At 39.5% G+C, this 23,607-nt stretch overlaps 2 protein-coding genes across 7 annotated transcripts in view; one reads left to right on the forward strand and one right to left on the reverse strand.

The window, feature by feature from the left end:
- LOC122489590 (24-hydroxycholesterol 7-alpha-hydroxylase) overlaps positions 1–14,302 on the reverse strand; it is a 94,928-nt gene extending 80,626 nt beyond the window's left edge. Inside the window, exon 1 of the mRNA XM_043591588.1 lies at positions 13,900–14,302. Within this exon, the coding sequence (XP_043447523.1) occupies positions 13,900–14,076 (177 nt within the window). The 5' untranslated portion in view covers positions 14,077–14,302. The remainder of the gene's footprint in view (positions 1–13,899) is intronic.
- Positions 14,303–14,502: 200 nt separating this feature from the next.
- SLC25A27 (solute carrier family 25 member 27) overlaps positions 14,503–23,607 on the forward strand; it is a 29,370-nt gene continuing 20,265 nt past the window's right edge. For 2 of the 6 annotated variants that reach the window (XM_043591591.1, XM_043591592.1), the window contains exons 1-3: positions 14,506–14,825; positions 17,341–17,532; positions 19,688–19,772. In XM_043591591.1, coding sequence (XP_043447526.1) covers positions 14,720–14,825; positions 17,341–17,532; positions 19,688–19,772 — 383 coding nt within the window. In that variant the 5' untranslated portion in view covers positions 14,506–14,719. Of the gene's footprint in view, positions 14,826–17,340; positions 17,533–19,687; positions 19,773–23,607 lie in introns of all 6 variants that reach the window. The other 4 variants (XM_043591596.1, XM_043591595.1, XM_043591590.1 and 1 more) reach the window with 3 other exon arrangements.

The raw sequence follows: 23,607 nt of genomic DNA on the forward strand, positions 1-23,607 counted from the left end.
TCAATTTTGTTCAAGAAAAACATACAAAACAGCTGACTGGTTTTACCTTAAATCTGTGGTCACGCAACAATGTCCTGCGATCCTGAAAAGTCCTCTAATGTGTTCACTGTCTCACTTTCCAAAATTACTATTTCCCTTGGATACCTGCCCTACCCACGCCACACAGAGAGAGTTCTGGCTTCGTAGCTCACGAGGAAAATGGAGGCAATCAAGTAAGGGCGCTCTCAAATTGTCACCACCAGATCTTGCCAAGATACCCATTTGTATCCATTCTCCATGCTTCCCTTTGGGTTAGGACAGAGGGGACGTCCTGCTCCTGTGGAATGTCTGCACTCGCTCACTTGCGTCATGGATTCCACACTCTTACCTTCTTTTAACTCCATGTTTATGCACCCTGTCATCCCACATCATCACTCCTGCCCTCCATCAGATCACCAGCAGCCTACAAACACTAGCCCAGAGTTTGATTTCGGGAAGTCCGTGACTTTATCGGGAGAAAAATATATCATTATTTTCATTGACTTCAAATTGTAATTTAGTAGTTTTTTCGATGATGAACGCAGGCAAACAAACCCCAATCTTATCTGTGACTCTATCATCGAAAGAAACCACTGTTCCAACTATATTCTCTTATATTCTGTGTCTCTTTGGCATCCGTTCATCACAGGGCCAATTATATTAACTATATTTCTTATTCTTGATGCTCTGGCATTGGAGTTTCACTACTGGGTAGAGATTGTCCTCCGGGGGCTAGCCAATTCTTCCAGGGAGCAAAGGGCTCAGCCATCCGGGAGCATACCTTTCACATGCAAAATAACCAACCTTGAGTTTATATCACCATCTACTTCCTTATCTAACCCTCACACACCAAGTCAGTATTTCCCCTGCCCGAAATCATCCAAAGGCCAGGTACCAGGCAAGTAGACCCCACCAGTATGGCCCAACGCCCGCAAGAATTATTCAAACTAGCCAGTCCTCAATTGTTTTCCCTGCCCTGCTTGCCTTTCTTGAGGAAGCCCCAACAAAGGCTCAGGCACAGGCTTTTCTCTTGCTGTTAATGTCTGCCTCCTGACTCTTTCTTCCCTGTGGCCCTGCATGGTACCCAGTGGCCACACTCTCGGACCTGTGAGTATAATACACTTCTTCCTTCCAATCCCTCCTTCTCATTTCCTCCTGTGGCGGCTCTGACTTTACAATACCACATGCAACATATACATTCTTAGAACAATTACCCATACTTTCATATCCATCCCATCATTGTTACTGTAAGTATTTCGAAATATTATGCTTGTCACTACTTCGATATTACAACCATTTCTAGGACCGCCCTGAAATGGCATGAGATCATTCCTCTGACACACTGTTGGGCCCGATCAGGCAACTGTGGGCTTGTAACCGTTAAGCCGCCTAACAGTGAAGTCACATTGTCTTACACTGGTGATCTGGACATCTGCATTACTTTCCAGTATTCCTTATCTATAGTTATTTGTTAGTCAATATTTAGAAGCAGATGAAGGATTTCCATTGTTGGGTAAAGTTTTGTTCAAATGAGAATTCCAATTAGGAAAGTGGCCTCTGTAACACATATAGGTACGCAGGCCACAGTGCAGAGCAGATGAGTTCAAACACATTGAATAACTGAGGTAACTGCTGATGCATGGTATTTAAGGTAACTTATCGCAAAACTGTATCGTGCAAATGATCATGTGCGATGTTATAAATTCGCTAACAGGGTTTTTTGGGTCTTATTTGATTTGCTTTTGTTCTTCTGTGCATGATGTCTGAGTGTTATGAAGCAAAGGCAAGCACATACAGTATGTCATAGACATGGCCCTTGTGTGGTGGTTCATTAAAATTCTTCTTTTGAGATAATTACGGACTAGTGCACAGTTATAAGAAATAATACAGAGCAACCCCACGTAGCCATTACTCTGTGGTGCCTAGTGTTAACATCTTGCAAAACTACAGTATGGTATCACATTGGTATTGTGGCCGCTCGTATTGATGAAGTCAAGGTACAGAGCGTTTCCATCATCACAAAGATGCCTCATGCTGCCCTTTTATACTCGCTTCCATTTCCCTCTCACCCCCACCTCTTCCTTAACCCGTGGCAATTGCTAACCTGGTCTTCATTTCTATAATACTGAATTTCCAGAATGTTATACAAAGAGAATCACATTTTTTTTTTTACTTGGCAGAATTCATTTGAGATCCACCCAGGTTGCAGTGCCAATAATTCTTTCCTTCCTTGGGGCACCTGGGTGGCTCAGTTAGTTAAGTGTCCAACTTCCACTCAGGTCATGATCTCATGGTTCATGAGTTTGAGCTCTGCATCAGGCTCTCTGCTGTCAGCACAGAGCCCACTTTGGAACCTCTGTCCTCCACTTTCTCCGCCCCTCCCTCACTCTCTCTCTCTCTCTCAAAAATAAATATAAATATTTAAATAAAATAATTCATTCCTTCACATTTCTGAGTAGTATTCCACGGTATGGATGTACTACAGTGTTTTTTAAACATGTTGAAGGGCATGTGTGTTCTTTTCAGTTTGGGACTATTACAATTACAGTTGCCATAAACATTAATGCACAGATTTTTGTGCGAAGGTAAGTTTTCATTTCTCTAGGATAAGGGCCCAGAAGTGAAATAGCTGGGTCATATGGCAGCTGCATGCTTCATTGTTGAAAGAACTGCCAGAGTGCTTTCCAGAGTAGTTGCATCATTTGACATTTCCACCAGCAAGATGTGAGTGATCTGTATGAGTTTCAATTTATGAGTTTCTCTGTATCCTTACTAGGATCTGAGGTTGTCACTATTTTTTATTTAGCCATTCTTATAGGTGTGTAGTGATAGCTCATTGTGGCTTTAATGTTTATTTGTTTACTTATTTATTTTTGAGAGAGAGACACTGCACACATGAACGGGGGGAGGGCAGAGAGAGAGGAAGACAAATCTGAAGCAGGCCCCAGGCTCTGAGCTATCAGCGTAGAGCCTGATGTGGGGCTCAAACTCCCGAACCATGGGATTATGACCCGAGCCCAAGTCAGACACTCAACCAACTGAGCCACCCAGGCGGTCCTCATTGTGGTTTTCATTTGCATATCCTTATTGTCTAATGATGTTGAATGTTTTTTCATGTGTTTATTTACCATCTGCATATCCCCTTCAATAACCTGTTCCTATGTCATTCGCCATTTCTTTAGTTGACTTGTTGGGGTTTTTTCAATGCTCAGTGTTGAGAGTTCTTTATATATTCTAGATAGCAGTCCTTGTTGGATATGTGGCTTACAAATATTTTCTCTCAGTCTACAGCCTGTCTTTTCAGTCTCCTAACAGGGTCTTTCACAAACAAAAGCTTTTAATTTGGATGAGGTCCAATTTATCAGTTTTTGTTTTTATACATTGTGCTCTCGGTGTCAGGTCTAAGAACTAGTTTTTTGGCCCCAGACATTCTCACTCTTTTCTAAAAGTCATATAGTGTTATGTTTCACATAGAAGTCTATGATCTAGTTTGAGTTAATTTTTATGTAGATGGAAGACTTAGGTCAAGGTTCATTTTGTTTTGTTTTTGTTTTTGGCTTAATGGTGTCTAATTGCTTCACTGCTATTTGCTGAAAAGGCTATCTTTATTTCATTAAATTGCATTTGCAATTAAATTGAACATTTATCGCATCTGAGTTCTCTATTTTGTTTCATCAACCTCTGTATCTATCATTCCACCCACATAATCTTGATTAATGTAGCTATTTAATGAGTCTTGAAATCGAGAAGAATGACTCTTCCCATTCTATTCTTCTTTTTAAGATTATTTTAGGGGCGCCTGGGTGGCGCAGTCGGTTAAGCGTCCGACTTCAGCCAGGTCACGATCTCGTGGTCCGTGAGTTCGAGCCCCGCGTCGGGCTCTGGGCTGATGGCTCAGAGCCTGGAGCCTGTTTCCGATTCTGTGTCTCCCTCTCTCTCTGCCCCTCCCCCGTTCATGCTCTGTCTCTCTCTGTCCCAAAAATAAATAAACGTTGAAAAAAAAAATTTTAAAAAAAAAGATTATTTTAGCTATTCTAGTTCTTTTGTTTTTCCATATAAATTCTGAAATGATCTTGTCTATATCCACACCTTACAGGAAATTTGGTAGGATTTGCATTAAACCTGTATATCAATCTAGGAAGAATTGGCATCTTTACTATGTCGACTTCTGCAATACGTGAACACAGTGTGTCTCTTCATTAACGTCTTTGATTTCTCTCATCAATGTTTTGTAGTCTCCAGAATAAAGTCCTATGCACATTTCATAATTTTTACACCTATTTCTCTTTTTGAGCAACTGCACTGAATTTTTAACTACCATGTGTACATGTTCATTGTTACTATGTAGCGATACAACTAATTTTTGTGTGTTGACTTTGTATCCTGTGACCTTGCTGGATTTACCAGTCAATTCCAGATTTTTTAAGTAAACAGCCACAGCATGTGCAAACAGAGACAGTTTTATTTGTTCCTTTCCCTCTGACTCTTATTTATTTTTCTTGCTTTATTGCACTCATGGAACTTCCAGTACCATGTGGAATAATAGTGGTGGCAGTAGACATCCTTGCTTTTTTTCCAATCAGAGATGGAAATTCTTTCACCATTAAGATTGCTGTTAGCTGTAAATTTTTTGTAGATATTCTTTATCGAGTTGAAGAAGGCTCCTCCTATTACTACCTTTCTGAGAGTTTTTAAAAATCATGAATGGGTGTGGGATTTTGTCAAATGCTTTTTCTGTACAAATTAATGTTAATGTGGTTTTTTTTTTCTCCTCTTACCTATTAATATGGGAGCTTGGACTAACTGATTTTCAAATATTGTACCCGTCTTAAACCCCTGGAATAGACCTCACTTGGTCATAGGTCATATAATTCACTTATACATTGCTGGATTTTATTTGCCGGTATTTTAAGGATTTTGCATCTTTATTCATAAGGAATACTGATCTGTAGCTTTCTTCTTTTGTGCTGTCTTTATCTGGTTTGGTATCAGGGTAGTCCTAGCTTCATAAAATATACTGGGACATGATCCCTTCTTTTCTACTTTTTGGAGGAGATTGTATAAAATTGATGTCAACTCTTCCTTAAACATTTGGCATAATTTCCAGTAGAACAATCTGGGTCTTAAGATTTCCTTTTTTGGGAGCTTTGAAATTATGAACTCAATTTCCTAAATAGTATAGGGCTATTTAAATTATCTAATTTATAATGAATAGTTGTGGTAGTTTGCATTTTGGGGGGGAACTTGGTTCATTTCATCTAAGTTGCCAAAATTTCTATGTGTAGGGTTGCTTATGGTGTTCCCTTATCATCCATTTGATGTCTGCAGTGATATGCCCCATTCTATTCCTGACATTAATAATTTGTGTCTTCTTTTTCTTGCAGAAGGTCTTTCAAAGTAATTGATCTTGTCAGGGATTGGCTCTTTCTTTCACTGATTTTCTCTATTTTTTTCCTGATTTCAATTTCATTCATTTCTGTTCTTTAATATTTCCTTCCTTTTTGCTTGCTTGGGGTTTATTTTGCTCTTTCGTGGGGAAGGGGTTGAAAGACAAGCTTTATTCATTTCACACTTATGTGCTTTTATAATGAAAATATTTAGTGATAATAATTTCCCTCTCAGCACTTCTTTAGCTGTGCCCCCAACTTCTGATAGGTTGCATTTTTATTTTCTTTCGATTCAGCATGATTTTTTATTTCGCTCAAGAATTTCCCTTCAACTCATAGGTTATTTACAAATATGCTGTTTGTTTCCAAGTGTTCAGAGTTTCCTGTCATCTTTCTGTTACTGATTTCTAGTTTCATTCCACTGTAGTCAGAGAATACATAGTACAATTTGAATCATTTTAAATTTTGTGGGGTTTTGTGGACCTGAATATAGTCTATCTTGTCCTATGTCTCATGGGCACTTTGTTAGGTAGAATGCTCTACACATATTCATTAGATCTGTTGGGTTGGTGGTCTTTTATAGTCTAGCTGATTTTCTGCCTAGCTGTTCTACCCATTGTTAAGAGAGCATTATCAAAATGTCTAATTATAACTGGATTTGTCTGTTTCTTCTTTCAGGTCTGGTTTTTGGTTCACATAATTTACAGCTCTGTTGTTTGGTGCGTACAAATTTGGAATTGCTAATTCCTTCTGACCATTTTATAATGGTCATAAATAATCTCATAATGTCTCCCTCTGTCTCTGGTAATTTTACTTGCTCTGAAGGTACTTTTTCTGCTATTAATATAGCCACTCCTACTTTCTTTTGACTGATGCTTACATAATATATCTTTTTCCATAGGTTTTTGTTTTTCACCTGCCTATTTCATTATACTTGAAGTGAGTTTCTAGTATATATCATAGAAGTGGATCACTTTTAAATCCATTTTGCAAATGTCTATCTTTCAATAATTGTATTTGTACCATTTATAACTTAAATTATTGATATATTACGGTTTAAGTCTCTGCTATTTTATTTTTATTTTTCTGTTTATTCTCCCTGGGTTTTGCTTTTCTGTTTTATCTCCTTTCCTGTGTGTTATTTTAACATTGTTTAGAATTCCATTTTAACTTATTTATACTATTTTTAAGTGGACCTTTTGTGTAGAGTTTTTTAGTGATTACTCTAGGTATTACATTAGATATATATAACTTATAGTCAGTTAGTATAGCCACTTTTTAAAGTTTTTTATTTTAATTTCAGTATAGCTAACATACAGTGTTATATTAGTTTCAGGTGTGCAATATAGTGATTCAACAATTCTATACATTACTCAATGCTCATCATGATAACTGTACTCTTTAATCCCCATCACCAATCTCACCCAGCCCTCCACCGCCTCCCCTCTGGCAACCATCAGTTTGTTCTCTCTAGTTAAGAGTCTATTTCTTGGTTTGTCGCTCTTTTTCTTTTGTTTGGTTGTTCCTTAAATTCCACATTTAAGTGAAATCACATGGTATTTGTCTTTGTCTGCCTGACTTATTTTGCTTAGCATTTTACTGTTTAGTTCCATCCATGTTGTTGCAAATGACAAGACCTCATTCTTTTTTATGGCTGAATAATATTCCACTGTATGTATATGTGTGCGTGCGTGTGTGTATCATATCATCTTTATCCATTCATCTGTTAATGGACACTTGGGCTCCCATATCTTGGCTATTGTAAATAAATACTGGGGTGCATGTATCCGTTTGAATTAGTGTTTTTGTATGTGGAGGGTAAATACCCAGTAGTGTAATTACTGGATTATAGGGTAGCTCTATTTTTAACTTTTTGAGGAAACTTCATACTGTCTTCCACAGTGGCTGCATAGTGTAGCCATTTTATCAACTCAAGCAAATCTCTCTTTATGTCCCTTTACCCTCTCCCATTTATAATGTAATTTTCTTAGGTAGTTCCCTTACGTACAACTAGGACAATATCAAACAGTGTTATAATTGTTGCTTCAGGCACCGATAATGATTTAGAAATCCCAAGAAGAGAAGTCTGTTGCACGTACACATCTTTTGTTTACTGTGTCCTTTCTTCCTTCTTGATGTCCAAGATTCGTTCTTTCATTGGTCCTTTTCTGTTTAAAGAACTACTTCTACTCATTTGTTTAGGCTAGTCTTCTAGCAGCAGATTCTCTTAGTTTTCCTTTAACTGAGGATGCCTTGATTCCTCCTTAATTCCTAAGGAATATTTGTCCTGGAGATAGGACTCTAGGCAGACAGTTCTTTTCTTTGAGCCCTTGAAAAACGGTATGCTATTCCTCCTGGCCTACATGGTTTCTGATGAAGAATCTATCATTCCAGTTTCTTTTCCTACCATAATAAGGTTCCATTTGTCTTCTGCTGCTTTTAAAAATTATCTCTGTCTGTAGTTTTCAGAAGTTTGACTTTCATGTGCTTTGCTATGGATTTCCTTGGGTTTATCCTGTTTGGGATTAGCTTGGCTTTTCAAATCTGTAGGTTTATGTCTGTTACCACACTTGGGAAGTTGTCAGTTCTACTTTCTACAAATACTTTTTCAGCTCCACCCTCTTTCTCCTTTCTAGGACTCTGATGACATAAATATTAGGTCTTTTACAGTCCCTGAAGTTCTGCTCATTTGCTTTCAATCTTTCTTCTCTTTGATTTTCATATCGGGTAACTTTTACTGACCTATGTTGAAGTTCACTGATTCTTTTCACTCTTCTCCATTGTGCCATTGCACTCATCCACTAAGTTATTTTTTTCTTTTTTAGTTATTGTATTTTTCAGTTCTAAAATTTCCATGTTTCCCCTTGATATGTACTATTTCTTCGCAGAGACTCTCTGTTTTTTCCTAAGACTTTGTGTTTTTTTTTTCATTTGTTTCCAGCATGCTTATAATTGCTTGTTGAAGCATTTTTATTATAGCTGTCTTAAAATCCTTGTCAGATCATTCTAGTATCTGTGTCATCGGTTGATTGTCTCTTCTTATTCAAGTTGAAATCCTCCTGGTTCTTGGTATGAGGAGTGATTTTCTACTAAAATCTGAACATTTTGGATATAATGTTACGACACTGCATTTTATTTAACTGTTACATTTTTCCAGGCTTCCTTTGGCATTATTCTGATATGGGAAAGGGGATGCTACCTCATTGTTGCCAGGTAGGGGGATGGAAATTTAGGTTCATCACTCAGCATGGGGAGAGAAGAACTCCTTATGACTGCTGAGTGGGGGTGAAAGTTAAGTCTCCCTTCTAGGTTCTTCTTATATCCCTCTGGCTGGGAGAAGAAGGGGTTTTTCATTACTGCTCTCACATGACACCACTGGCCTGGAGGTGTTTGAAGAGCAGCCTCTTTATTGCTGAATGGTGGTGAAAATCCTGGCTCACCCTCTAAGGTTCATGGGTCACCACCTCAGTGAGTAGGAGAGGGACTGCTTGTTATTCCTCAGTGGTGGTACAGTCCATGCTCTAGGTGTGGTCTCCATTAACACTGTTGGAGGGATGGCCTCATTATTGCTGAGCAGTATGGAAAGTCAAGATCCTCCTCTAGGTCTCTTTTGCCACTACCATTGCTAGGAGGGGACGAGTTTTACTTCATTTCACCCTGGCTAGGAGTCAGGGGTAGCCTTTCCACTTGGCACTTGCTGACTGTGGCGACACCATGGTTTTTTTTTTTTCCCTGTGGTGTTTGCCTGGAGCAGTTACAGCCTAAAATTTTTCTATCTTGCTACGCTGCTCCGTTTTTGGACCTTTACCTAGAGAGAGTCGGCTTTTCTTGGGGCTTACTTACTTGCCTGTGGCCACTGGCATCTCTAGGTTGCTGGCGTTTCTGGAGCCCAATCCAGATACATGAAGCAGAAAAAAAAAAATCAAGGAAATTCACTACCATATTGTTCATCAGATCTGGTTCCTAGGTCGCTAGCCTATCAGCCCTCCTCTCTCCACCTTGCAAAATCATCTCACGTTTGTTTTATATATAATGTTTAATTCATATTTAGCTGTACTTAGTGGGAGGAATAGGGGAAAGCACAACTACCCCATCTTTTCAGAAGCAAACATCCCTAATTCGTTCCGTTTTATGTTTTCACTCACAGAATATCTCTGAAAGTGATACAAGAGAATGGAAACATTCTTGTTGGAAGAGAAAGTAAGCAGTTAGAGGACAGAGATGAGACGAAGACCTTTCATTGTATACATGTTCATGCCTTTAGAGTATGGACCTATTTGAAAAAAACACACATTTCTTTAAAGAAGCACACAGCCTTTCAATTCTGGTGGTGATGTCACAGCGACGTGTTTCTGAATTGTTCTACCTCTTTCTTGGAAAGCACACAGAGCCACAAGGAGAAAAACATATGTGCACAAGCAACATTATTGAGCTAGACAACAAGAAGAAAATCTGCTAACTACAAAAAGCGTGACCCACGGCACTTGAAACCAGTAGAACTCTTCGCTCTGCTCTTAGAAGCTATCACAGCACCGTGAGAAAGACGAGGAGCATGTGCAAGGGGTTCGACAATGGAAAAGCCCAGAAGCACCCACTCTGAGATAGGAGAAGGAAGTCTACAGAGTTGGAACCACTATGAGATGGGCTAGGATAAACAGCCCACGGATACTGAGGGAGGTAGCAAAAGATAACACAGAGAGTGGGCTCCCAAAAGCACTTTTTTGTAAAAGCGAAGAGTACACCTGAGAAGACAAGGGTCACCTCTTTTCCTAGCAGCCACTACTGAAGAAAGGCAGTGAGAGCTCAAGTGTGAAAGTTTGCATCCTAAAAAGCAGAGGAGCCATGGGTACACAGAGGCACTATATTTTCACTGTAGCAAGGGAGGATAGGATAAAAGAGCTCTGTCAAGAAACCTGGAAAGCAACTGCCCCCAGCCAAAACCTCCTGCTGACAGCTGGTCCAAGACAACTTAAGACCTTAAAATACAGTTAAATAGAGGCACTTAGGCATCTGGGCTCCGGTCATGATCTCACAGTTCTTGGGTTCGAGCCCCACGTCGGGCTCTGTGCTGACAGCTCGGAGCCTGGAGCCTGCTTCGGATTCTGTCTCCCTCTCTCTCTCTCTCTGCCCCTCCCCTGCTCATGTTCTGTCTCTCTCTGTCTCTCAGAAATAAATGAATGGTAAAAAAATAAAAATAAAAATATGGTTAAACAAAAAAGGAAAACGTCACCACTGTAAGAAAAATTCTTTAAAAAAGGGCAAAAAAGGACATCAGAACTTCCTTACAGATGAAGTAACTCACCAAAAACATTCTGCCATAGGGCACCTAAAACCTGTAATGCAAAATTAGTTTTGGAATCAAAAAAAATTAATCTAATAATTTTGCCAACGGCGAAAGAAATAAGCAAAGAAGAAACATAAGAAGCCATGGAAGAAACAGCCAGACAATAGAGGAAAATTAGGAGATAAAGGAACTGAGGAAAGAAAGAAACAATAAAGACATTTCTAAATAAAAGCTAATAATTACAAGAAGCACAAAGGAGACTATAGGAAATAGTCTAAAGACAATACAATATAGAAATGCAAAAAATATTAAATAGAATTATGTGAAAAGAATTTTAGGGGAAATGATAGCTATAGAAGACAGGCAAAAGAGGTTGAACCTGTGCATCACGGGACGTCTTTTGCAACTCCAAATTCATTCATCCAACTACTTAACTCAGCATTTCCACTTGGATGTCAACATTCCAAACTCCTATGTATCTAAAGCTGCACTTCTGATAACGTCTTCCCTTCCAGTAAGTTCTTGCAATCATGGCGATCTCACTGGACTCCCATTCCCTAGCTACTCAGACCAAACTTCTTGGAGCCATCTTGGACCCTTCGCATTCTTCTACACACCACGTGCAATTAACCAGGAAATCCTGCTGCTTCCACCCTCAACATATACCCAGCCGCTTCGCAAGTTTCCACTGCTATCTCCAAACCACTTGACCTCAAGTTTGAATTACTGCAAAGAACCTTCAAATTATCCTTCTTTTATTCTTACAGTCCTGTTTTTAACAGAGCAGCCAAAGTGAACCTTTAAGATTTAAATCAAATCCCATCATTCCTCTGCTCAAAGCACTCTCAAAAGATTTCCTACTTCACTCTAAATTATAAACGCTTTTATACTTTGAATCTGATCATTCATTCTATGGATACATTTTCACACATACAAATGGGAAACAAACTACTGCATGTCAATTATTAAGTCACTGTTGAAGGAAACTATAATTTAGGGAATACTTTGCAGCTTTTAAAACAAATGCAAAGGCTTCTGTTTTGGTGTAGGATGAGGTAGAACCAGGTGAGATAAGGATTTCACTGGCAGTTAGGAAAAGATGAACAGGTAATAAATCACTATTTAATTCCCTGGTGGCATCTGTGAATTCTTGGTATGGATTGAAGGTCAGGACTGAAATAGGCACCTTTGAAAAATCTACTGCTAACGTCACACTCAAATGTGAGATACTGAACGTGTTTTCGCTAACATTAGGAAAAAGACAAGCTTGTCTAGTCTCACCACTTCTAGTCAACAACGTGTTATAAGTCCGACTGATGGTAATAATATAGGAGAAAGAAACGAAAAGCATAAAAATCAGAAAAAAAGGAAGTACATTTATCTTTTTATAAGACACATCGTTTATGTATAAAAATCCTAAGGAATCTCCAAATTAGCTAGTAGAACTAATAGGGTGAATTTAGCAAAGTCACAGGGAATAAAGTTAACATAAAGAGAACAGATTGTATTTTTTATGTTTCAACGGGATACAACTGGAAAACAAAAATTAAAGCAATTTTATCCACGAGTGCCTCCAAATATAAAATACTTAAAATAACTAACAATCGCATCACAAAAAACTACAGAGTATTTCTGAAAGAAATTATATAGCTAAAAAATGGAGAGATAGACAGTCTTCATAGCTTTGAAGACTTAATATTATTATGAAGTCAATTCTCCCTAATTTCCTAATAGATTTAACAAACTTCCAATCATAATTTCAGCAGTCTTTATGATACATATTGACAAGCCAATTCTAAAACTTATAATAACATGCAAAGAATCTTGAATGCCAAGTCAATTACAGAGAAATATGGAGGGCTATCACTGCCTGGTTTAAACACTTACTATAAAACTACAGTATTTAAGACAGTGTACTAGTAACAAAGGAGTGGGCATATAAATCAATGGACTAGGATATAAAGGTTAGAAATAGATCTACATGTATATGGTCAACTAATTTTTGAGAAGCTGCAAAGGCAACCAGTGAGGAAAGGAGAGTGGAACAATTAGAACAACGAGACCATCCAGATTGGGGAAAAAAATTAACTTCACCCCTGACTCTCCCCCCCCCCCAACACACACACACAAAAGTAATAACTCAAAATGGATCATAGACCTAAATGTAGAATACAAAATCACACACCTTTTAGAAGAAAACAATAATCTTTTTGACCTTGCTTGACCTTCTGAGACAAGCCAGTGAAAACGTTCCTTAAAATTTATTAAAATCGTATGCCCAAGAAAGGCTACCAGAGACAAAGAAACATTCTTTTAAGATATCATTTTTCCTATATCTGGCTCTCAATAATTATGGTATCTAGAGTGGGCTAGATATGAGGAGGTAGGCAATCCCGAACACTCAAAGGAAAAGGTGTATATTGTTACATTTTTTTTTGCAAGGGTAACACAATAATATAAACAATTTAAATATTTATGTCACTGGACTAGGCACTTCCACTTTTAGGAATTTATTCTGAGGAAACAACTGGATAAGTGCCAACAGCACAACCACACGACACACATTCAGCAATGCACCCTGAAGCACTGGTAGCAATAAAGGGAAAAAGTTGGCAGTAACTTATATCCTGTTTTTGAAAGATACACTGTATTTAAAAGCTATTTTAAGGACAAAAACGTCTCGTACAACAACATTACTAATCTTAGTATGCAGTGAAAATGGATCTCATCATCATCAAATAAGAACACCAGCTGAAAATACAGCGCAGGCTAAATTTGAAAAGACCGTTTGTAAGCAATTTTTACAGCAGCCTGGTGTTACTCTCAGTTCGGACACGCATTTACTACACGTTTTCATAAATTTAATTTAACTGTATTTCACTTCTGTGTTTCTGAATTATTGCAAGTTGTTAGCTAATGTGTATACACTTAGAACTTTTAAACTACGGTGAAGTAACTAGCATTTATAAATCATGTATCTACTTCCAAAAGGGCAGCTACGAGCTGATAAAAATCTGTTCATAACCAATAAAAATCTATTTCGAGAAATCTTGCATAAGGAATAGCTGTCAATAGTTGAGTAATGATCGTCTTTATCTGTGGATCTAGGTATGTTCTCCGTATTCTAGTATTGCATTTGAGAACCCGGGAAAGAAAATAAAAAAGAAAACATTACCTCCTCTGCAAACCCCACCTGCTAAGGCCACATACCTTGATTCTTGCTTTCTCTATAAATTCTAGAGGGGCTTTCCCAAACTCAAATCCAGCTCCAATCCAAGGAATCCAGCCCCTTATGCACGGGGGTCCACGCAAATTCTTCCGCTGAAAGAATAATAAAAGAGCAAGGAAACCCAGGATTATAATCACTGTTGGGAAAATTAGTTCCATGTTTTTGTCTAGCGCCTTCCACAATCAGAGAAGGTAAAAATCCTGCCGCCGTGGCACTTGCTCATTCCCTCTTGGGAGGGTGCACCTACTGGACCTGCCAACTTGTCTGTTACTACTTCCGCAGTTTGTCTGCCTTCTAAACTGTAGCCTCTTTTCCCCGCCCCAATTTTTAGATGACTTTTGCAGCATCGCTCCCTCCTCCCACCTCCACTTGTCTTTCCTGCCCTGGCCACTCCGGACCAAACGCTGGGGCTGGACCGAACGGGCGCGGGTGAGGCGGGGCGGAGGGCGGGGCGAACTTGCGCCGTTGCCATGGAGACCGGGGCCGGCGGCGCGGAGGGAGCTTCGCTCCCGGCCAATTGGAGAATGGCGCCCAAGAGGCGCGCAGCCCGGCGGACTACATTTCCCAGAAGCCTCGTGGGCTTCGCGTTGTTGTTCTGCTCTCAGTCCGGTGGACCGCTGCAGCCGGGGCTGCTAGGAAGGCTGCAGGTTCGCGGGGCCGCCTGACTGAGCCGAGCGAGGGAAATGGTCCCCGGCCCGCCGCTCGCCGCTTGAGGACGGGCCGCCCTGGCAGAGGGGCAGGCCAGCCGCGGCGCGGGGCGCCGGCCAGAAGGGGTGCATTGTCGTCCTGTCTTGCTGCTGAATGTCGGTTCCAGAGGATGAGGAGAGGCTTTTGCCGCTCGCCCAGAGATGGCCCCGGGCGAGCAAGTTCCTTCTGTCGGGCTGCGCGGCTACCGTGGCCGAGCTAGGTACCCGGCCGCCCCCTCCTGGGCCTCCCCCGCGAGTCGTCGAGGTGCCGCGCTGGGGGTGGGGGTGAGGGGCACGGGGGTGTTCGGCCGGCTGGGTTGCGCCCTCTTCTTGCACACCTGCCTGGCAGATGTGGCAGGGCGGGGGCAAGGCCGGCCTTGCGAGGAGGACTGGAGGTCACCAAGGTCTTTTCCTAACAATTTCGTCTCCCTCAGAGGTGTGCCATTGTGCCTGAGTGTCTACTCTTGGAAGCTTCATGAGCGGTCATTCCTCTGTAGGAATCCTTTTCCCTTCCGCGAGGATGACCTTCTAATAAAAACACAATCCACTTTGCATCCTCACTGAGATCATCTGATTCATATTCTTACATAGCTTCACTAGATCATTGTCTTTTGGGTCCAAGTTGTGGAACCAACTTGTGGGACTTACGTTATTAACCTGTCACTTACGGATCGTCTACTCAACATCCGTCAGTTGTCCTCCTTGAGCTTAGCTCATCTATACTGTGTTTACCTTGCAGGATTCTGAGAAGTCAAATGCTAAGTCCAAAGTGGGACACTTATTAATTGCAACATTATCATAATAGCTACAATACTAGACTGTGGTGATAGAGCTTAAAAGACTCAACCCTGACCTTACAGGCGGGTGGGGACACATGCAGAGACAGACAGTTCCATTGTGCTAATTATTAATAATGAAGATATCAAGTACCATAAGAGCGTAGAAGATGGACAGTTACATATGCATAAGCAAGTCAGAGAAAACTCGAGACCACCTGGAGAGAATTCGGATGCCCTTGCATGAGCAGGTGGCGTTCTTTCCAAGGATTTTGTAAGCGGAGGGCCTATGTGTTCCCTCTGAAGCCTTCTCTGTGCATTTTAAGAATACCCTTTCATTTTCTTGCCTGTTGCGGGGGGAGGGGGGAACAACAGCTTTGATGTGTTACCATTAAGCAATGGTAGTTTGTCCTCTTGTAAAATGGTGTTTGTATTATTTTGTATTTCCTACAGAGCCAGCACCGTCTGTTGTTTTGCCCTTTATGCTCCTCCACTCTTGCCCTTTGGACCCTCTATGTTTTCTTCATTCTTTTCTAAAGCTGATGGGAAATTTTTGTTATTCATTGCCTTTACTGAGACACACTTCATCGGCTTTTTAAAACATGCAAAATCAGATTGCTGAATTAGGTATTTGCACTTCGTTTGTTTGCTGGTTTGTTTTTTAACTTGATAGTTTCCCCCTGTGACCAATGGCTTTGGCACAGAACCCTTCCTTTTGTTAAAAATTTGTGGAGAATGGTGTGGGGGCTGGGCATGAGAGGTGGGGAAATCAGAGTATGAGATGGTTTGAGTACAAAACAATTTAGGATCGGAACCTGAAGCGTTATTTAAGTAACCAGCAAGTAAACGAAAATTATTTTGAGAGGCACATGGTATAGACGTGCCCATATCATAAGACTTTTCGGGGCTCATATGTTAAGAAAGCATGGCTTAAATTCTCTTCATGCAAACGACTTCTGTTTTAGGGGAACTATCAGCAAGATATTTTTTCCAAAGACCAGTGGTAAGATTTAATATTCCCTTCCCCCCTACTGTCTTCTCTTAGAAAAAGCGTAACTATGGTTTTGTGTCAGGCGGTGGTCATTGAAAAGACTCATGTAATGTCAATAATGTGCATGAGCTTCTCTGAATCTGGTTAAGTTATTCAAGACATTATGCCTATAAAGTTATGAGCTTGATCTTCCTAATGTGGGCCAGTTAGCTTCATCGTTTCAAGGTAAAATGTCTAGCTTGAATTCAAAATGTAATTATTAGAAAAATTGTTTTCAAGTACAGTGGGTACTTGTGAGGAGGCCATACATAAAACTTAGTGCTGGAAAAACGATTCAGTGTGTGCCTTAATCGAAAGTATGTTGAGCATGCTGCCCTTGTATAAAAAGACAACATTATAAACTCTGTATTACATCTTCCATATCTCAAACTTGGGGTCAGTGAGCATCACCCATGAAATTATAGAATTCAGCTCACCTGCATTTATTAGGAACCTGTCATAAGTAGTATAGTATTCTAAAAGTCACATTGTGCCCTAATCATGGTTGCAGTCAAGGGGGCATCACAGAATATGAATATCTGAAGTTAATCCTATGGGAAAGCAAAAATTAAGGACTGAAGTATATTTTAGGCTGAAATTTCTGAGTAAAAAAAGCCCAAATCTTGTCACTTACCCCCCACCCCCAGTGATCTGGGGGGTAATCTGGGACAATGATTCTTAAATTTGGGAGTGCATAAGAATCAGCTGATTTCTAAACCCCCATCAACCTACTGAGAATCCATAAGCATGGGGCTGGGAAATAAATACTTTTTCACAATTTCCCCGGCTGATTCTGATGTACTCTAAAATTTGAGAACCGCCCCTCTTGTAGTGACTAAAATATTAGACCTATGACTTTAGAATTTTAGAATTTTTGTTGGTTTCTGTGAATGTTGCGGGTTTCCCCCTCATTTTGTTTTTCTTTGTTAGCAACCTTTCCCCTCGATCTCACAAAAACTCGACTCCAAATGCAAGGAGAAGCGGCTCTTGCTCGGTTGGGAGACGGTGCAAGAGAGTCGGCTCCCTATAGGGGCATGGTGCGCACAGCCCTAGGGATTGTTCAAGAAGAAGGCTTCCTAAAGCTTTGGCAAGGAGTGACACCTGCCATTTACAGACACGTAGGTATTTATCTTGATTCCATCTGGTAAGTTTGTTACGAGTGCTGTGTTTGTGTCCTCTGCTTTTGTGTTTAGCCGTGTCCAAAAACCAGTAGCTTTTTTCCTATTAATGTGAAAAATGAATATATATTCTCTTAAGAAGAAAATTGACTACCAGTTTAAGGCAATTAAGGAACAATCACCTTAAATTTTTAGAAATGCACATACAAGTATTTAGGGATGAACTGTCATGATGTCTGTAATGGACTTTAAGAAAAAAATGAGTCATAAATATGGAGAACAAACTGAGGGTTACCGGAGGGGTTGTGGGAGGGGGGATGGGCTAAATGGGTAAGGGGCACTAAGGAATCTACTCCTGAAATCATTGTTGCACTAGATGCTAACGAATTTGGATATAAATTTTAAAAAATAAAAAAATAAAATTTAAAAAAAGAAAGAAAAAAATGAGTCAAATATGGCAAAAATGTTAGTTAGCAATTGATCAATCTCAAGGATATAGAGGGAGTCATTTTCTCTACTTCTTCTACATGTTTGAGATGTTTTTAATGTTTATTTATTTTTGAGAGAGAGAGAGCATGAAGAGGAGAGGGGCAGAGAGAGGGAGACACAGAATCTGAAGCAGGCTTCAGGCTCTGAGCTGTCAGCACAGAGCCCATGGTAGGGCTCGAACCGCGAGATCATGACCTGAGCCGACGTCAGACACTTAACTGACCGAGCTACCCAGGCACCCCACATTTGAAGATTTTTAAGAAAAGAAATGAATAATCGATACATTTCTCTACTTTGGAAACTTTAAAACACAAAATTTAAATTTTTCGTGTTCTTTGCAAATTAAAACTTATTTGACTTAAATGCCAAATCTCGCTAGTCTCTGTCCCATATGTCACAGACTAGGTAACTCTGAAAGAAAACAAGGATGACTAATCCTATTCTGGCAATGGAGTAATTGCAGTGCAGCTGATTTTTGCCTCAGTTTCCAAGGCTACCTAACTACCTGTGTGGGCCTTCAGTCATTCTTCCAGGAAAATAGTTGTAACTATGTCATAGCCAGTGAAGATGCTTCTCTGCCCTGCTTCTAAAGTGGCACTCACAAACATAATAGTTGTTGGGTTTTCAGCTTGTGGACGGGAGAACGTAAAACTTGGTATCAAAGGAGGTAGGACAGACATGGCATTTTACCCCTCTACATTCATAATATTTCCTCAAATATGTAGGGACCTTTGACCAGAAAAGTGTCCAGACTTAATATTCACCAGCTTATTATTTTTAAAGTTTCAGTTCTTCAGACGAGTAAGTTAAGAGTGTATTCTTCAAGAGCTATCCAGAAGTATGTGCAGAGACTGTTGGTGTTTTGGTGCTTCGTATATTTTTGCATACATTAAAACCCTTGATCAGACTTCCTGAAATATCACGAAAAGTGCTCTCTGTGAATACCATGTACTGATTTTAATGATTTTTATTTTCCATTCTTTTTTTTTTTTAATTTTCTCCTTTGCTTCCCATGATTGTTCTGATTTCTTTTCATTTGTATTTTGTTGATCATCATATATGGCTTTCCAGTTACGATTCATGTCATATGTTTGATACTTGAGTGAAAAATTACCTTAATATAATAAGTCATCTGATGAAGTTAATGCATGTTTGTTCAAGGAAAATCCCTGCTGTGTACCAAGCTCTGTCCTTGAGAGGGCACACAGAGTAATGAAAACACACAAAGCCTGCCCTGAAAAGCTCACGGTCTGATGGAAAGATAAGCAACAAAGCCAAGTTAATCTCCAATTAATGTGATAAAAGTCCTATTAGATGTATGCCTGGGTAGTTCTGGGAGAACAGAGGAGAAGCATGGCAGGTGCAACGGCAGTCTAGAACAGAGCACTTTTTAGACAACATGTTCTTTGAATTGAATCTTGGAGGACTAGGAGGAGTTAGCAAAGCAGAGAAGGGAGAAGCCATTCAAGAAAGATCAGCCAGCCTGTGAGAAGGCCTGAGGCTTGATGCATGCCACATTTAGAGCAACATCAAGAAAAACCCACGTGTTTGAAGCATAGGGCGCATGAGGGAAAGACACAGCCAAAGAGATCCACTAGCTCAGGTCAAAATGTCCTCTTGTCTTATTAAACATGTAGCCGAATTCACGTTTTAAATGATCTGTTACACAGTGTACTCTGGAGGGCGCATGGTCACTTATGAACATCTCCGTGAAGTTGTGTTTGGCAAAAGTGAAGATAAGCATTATCCTCTTTGGTAAGTTTTGTTTTGAAAATAGTCTGTGCTCTTGCCCCCGAGGCTTTCATGTTTACCCATCAGATACATATAAAATTGTACATTTATGCCACAACTGCCTTGTCATAGGCTTAAAATAAAGAATAATTACAATGTAAATTCAAGTAATTGAGCGTTTACTGCATACAGCATAAAACAAACATGTACATATGTATATTAAGGTTTTATATGTATTATTTAATATTTTAATGTTAAAAGAACTCTTACAGAGCACCTCCTTTATGCCTCTTTCTACTGAGAAAAGAGCTTTCGAGTCAGACAGAGAGAGGCTCAAAAATTCCTGCTCTACTAGTATATATGTAAGCTGATTAAATTACTTGATCGTTTTTATCTTCAGTTTTCTTAGCTGTAGAACTAATACCTACCATCAGGCTTTTGTGTTTGTACGATTAGATGAGATAATGTATGTAAGTGCATATCACTTAGAGTGTTTATAACAGAAACAGAAAAATAGGTTATTATAAATAAATTAAATATAAATAAATTAAAAACATAAAAACACAAAGAAAAATAGGGAAATGATATCAACAGGCAAAATTCACAAAGGGAAAACTATGTGTTTGTTAAACATGTAAAGTGTTCAACCTCACCAGTAATCAAAGCAATTAATCAAAATTATCTTTTAGCCATTACATTAAGCTCTTAATGGGAATATAAGTTATTAGAGAGCTTTTTTTTTGAGAATAAAATTTCTGTTAAAATGTTTAAATGTGTAATCCTTTGACCCAGCAACTCTTCCTTTATGATATAATCACATTCAGAAATACTTGTACCAATGCATAAACACACACACACACAAAGATATCGACTGTAGCAGTGTTGATAATAGTATTTTTTTCCTTTTTTAATTAGATATATTTTTAAATTTTAAATTCAAGTTAGTTAACATATAGTGTAGCGTTGATTGCAGGAGTAGAATTTAGTGACTCATCGTTTACATATAGCACCCAGTTCTCATTCCAAGAAGTGCCCTCCTTAATGCCCATCACCCATTTAGTAATTTTTTTTAAAAAGTAAATATCGGGGCACCCAGGTGGCTCAGTTGGTTAGACGACCGACTTCGGCTCAGATCTTGATCTCGCAGTTTCTGAGTTCAAGCCCCGTGTTAGGCTCTGTGCTGACAGCTCAGAATCTGGAGCCTACTTCAGATTCTGTTCTTCCCCTCTCTCTACCCCTCCCCTGCTACGCTCTGTGTCTCTCTGTCTGTCAGTAATAATAAATAAACGTTAAAAAAATCTAAAAAAAATAAAATAATAAAAAAGTAAATATCAATTGGGAAGTGGGTAAATTTTGATATATTTATACAGAAAAGCATAATGCAGAGCTTTGAAAGACTGAGGTAAGTTTTATATGACTAACCAATAATGATGTCTGTAATAATATCTTTCCTGGCCTAAAAAAAAAGTCGAAGTCACAACTGTAAGGAAAGGGCAATAAGCAGAATTTCACCTTCCAGATGAAATCTGTTGGCTCTGTTTTTTAAAAAGTGTAATGTACTAAGTTACACTAATTGCTTTCCCAGAACTAGTGATAGAATAGATTAATAGTCCTTGCATTTTGTAATCACCCCCCCCCCCCAGCAGAGAAAGATATAGATAAGGGGTTCAAAGGAAATATTTCACTATGAAGTCACCTCTCAGGGTGGATGGGCTTGATGTCCTTTGACCCAGTCCGAACAATTAATTCAGTCAGTAAGTATTTATTGAATGATCATGGCATGCCAGTTCTGTATTTAATACCGAGGCTATCGTAATGAAAAAGATACAGTCCCTGCCATCACTGAGCACACAGTAATAGAGACAGATGCCTAAAGAATTACAATTATGTCACAATTACCAAGGAGGCCATGGTTATGAGATTCTCACAGAGAAAGACAATTATGGTGTACCATGTTCATGATCGTGAGAACCAGGCACTCTGGTAGGCCACTGGTGGCAGTGGAGATTGATATAAAGTCTATGGAAGATAATTTGGCAGGGCCTATCAAACGTCCTGTAAATCTTCAAATTTTTTAAACATTACACCGTTCAAATAAATTGTGGTGTGTCCATAAAGTGGGATGCTATGAAACAATCTTTTTATTTTTATTTTTTTTTTTTAATTTTTTTTTTTTCCAACGTTTATTTATTTTTGGGACAGAGAGAGACAGCGCATGAACGGGGGAGGGGCAGAGAGAGAGGGAGACACAGAATCGGAAACAGGCTCCAGGCTCTGAGCCATCAGCCCAGAGCCTGATGTGGGGCTCGAACTCACGGACCGCGAGATCGTGACCTGGCTGAAGTCGGACGCTTAACCAACTGCGCCACCCAGGCGCCCCTGAAACAATCTTTTTAAACGAGGCAGCTCTGTATGAATTGATAACCTTTGGGATACAGTATTAGGAAAAATATATCTTAAAAGATATTATTAGGGAAAAATCAACGTGTGAAACAGCATACAGCCTGGCATTCTACATTTATGCCTTTCAATAGGAGTATTTATACATACATGTTTGTGTGTACACTGTCAGTTGTAACTTAATGCTTAAGACTCTGTGGTCCAGGGGCTCCTGGGTGGCTCAGTCGGTTAAGTGTCCTACTTCAGCTCAGGTCATGATCTCACAGTTCATGGATTCAAGCCCCACATCAGGCTCTGTGCTGACAGCTCGGAGCCGCTTCGGATTCTGTGTCCCCCGCTCCCCTCTTGTCCCTTCCCTGCTTGCACTCTGTGTCTGTCTGTCTGTCTCTCTCTCTCTCTCTCTCTCTCTCTCTCAAAAATAAATAAACATAAAAAAAAAAAAAAAGACTGGGTGGTCTGCACTCAGACTTCCTGGCGTTATATCTTGGCTGTTCCACTCACTTATATATGATATATATGTTCCACTCACTTATATATAATATATAATATAATAACTTATATTCCCATTAATAGCTTAATGTAATGGCTAACAGATAATCCTAATTAATTTCTTTGATTACTAGTTGTGTGATTTGAGTTATCATTTAACTGCTTTTATGTCTCAGTTTCCTTATCTGTGAAGAGAACGTAACAGCTGTACTAATATCATAGGTTTGACATAAGAATGAAATGATGTTTTTAAACATGCTTAGAACAGTGCCTGACATAATAAGCATTCAGTGAATGCATTACTGTTATGTCCAGGACACCAGAAGAAACTAGCAATTGTGATTATTTCAGAGGAGGGGAACTGGTGATAGGGACCCTTTTTACTCTATACCCATTTGTACCTCTTCTAATACTGTTTTAGAGTAAAAGGAAAGAAAATACCCCCTGTCTCCTAAGAAAAGGTAAAGCATGTTTAAGTGCAGTAGTCTAGACATGATCGCTATTGGCTTTGGGAGGTGAGGAGAAGAAAGTCTAGGGACAGAGAGAGCTTCTTCAAAGAGAGGAAAGTTTTCAAACCCCTTTAACTTTGCAACTACTAAAATAGTAGTTTACAAAATTTGACCAGCTTCTGTCTGTTAGACTGATTACATCTATGCTATTTTTATTTCCCTGTGGTCAGAATTAAGCAACGATTAAATGGTCAGTTCACGTATTTATGTCTTTGAAGCAACTGCCCTTCCTTTGAATTTCAGGCTATGGAAGGCCCCTGAAACCAGATTTGAATTTCAACTCCTTCTAGTCCTTTAACCCTCCCTTCAGTAAACAGACAAACCATCTGCCTTCCCCTGTGATTTGTTTGGGTCTCTCGTTTTCTGCGCTTTGTCTGAAGTCCCCTATGCAGGGGCTGTACCAGCTTGGTACTGTTCACTACAAAATTTGTGAAATTCATAGAAACTATTAAAAATGTATC

This window comes from Prionailurus bengalensis, chromosome B2 (genome assembly GCF_016509475.1).
Source record: "Prionailurus bengalensis isolate Pbe53 chromosome B2, Fcat_Pben_1.1_paternal_pri, whole genome shotgun sequence".
Lineage (NCBI taxonomy): Eukaryota > Metazoa > Chordata > Mammalia > Carnivora > Felidae > Prionailurus > Prionailurus bengalensis.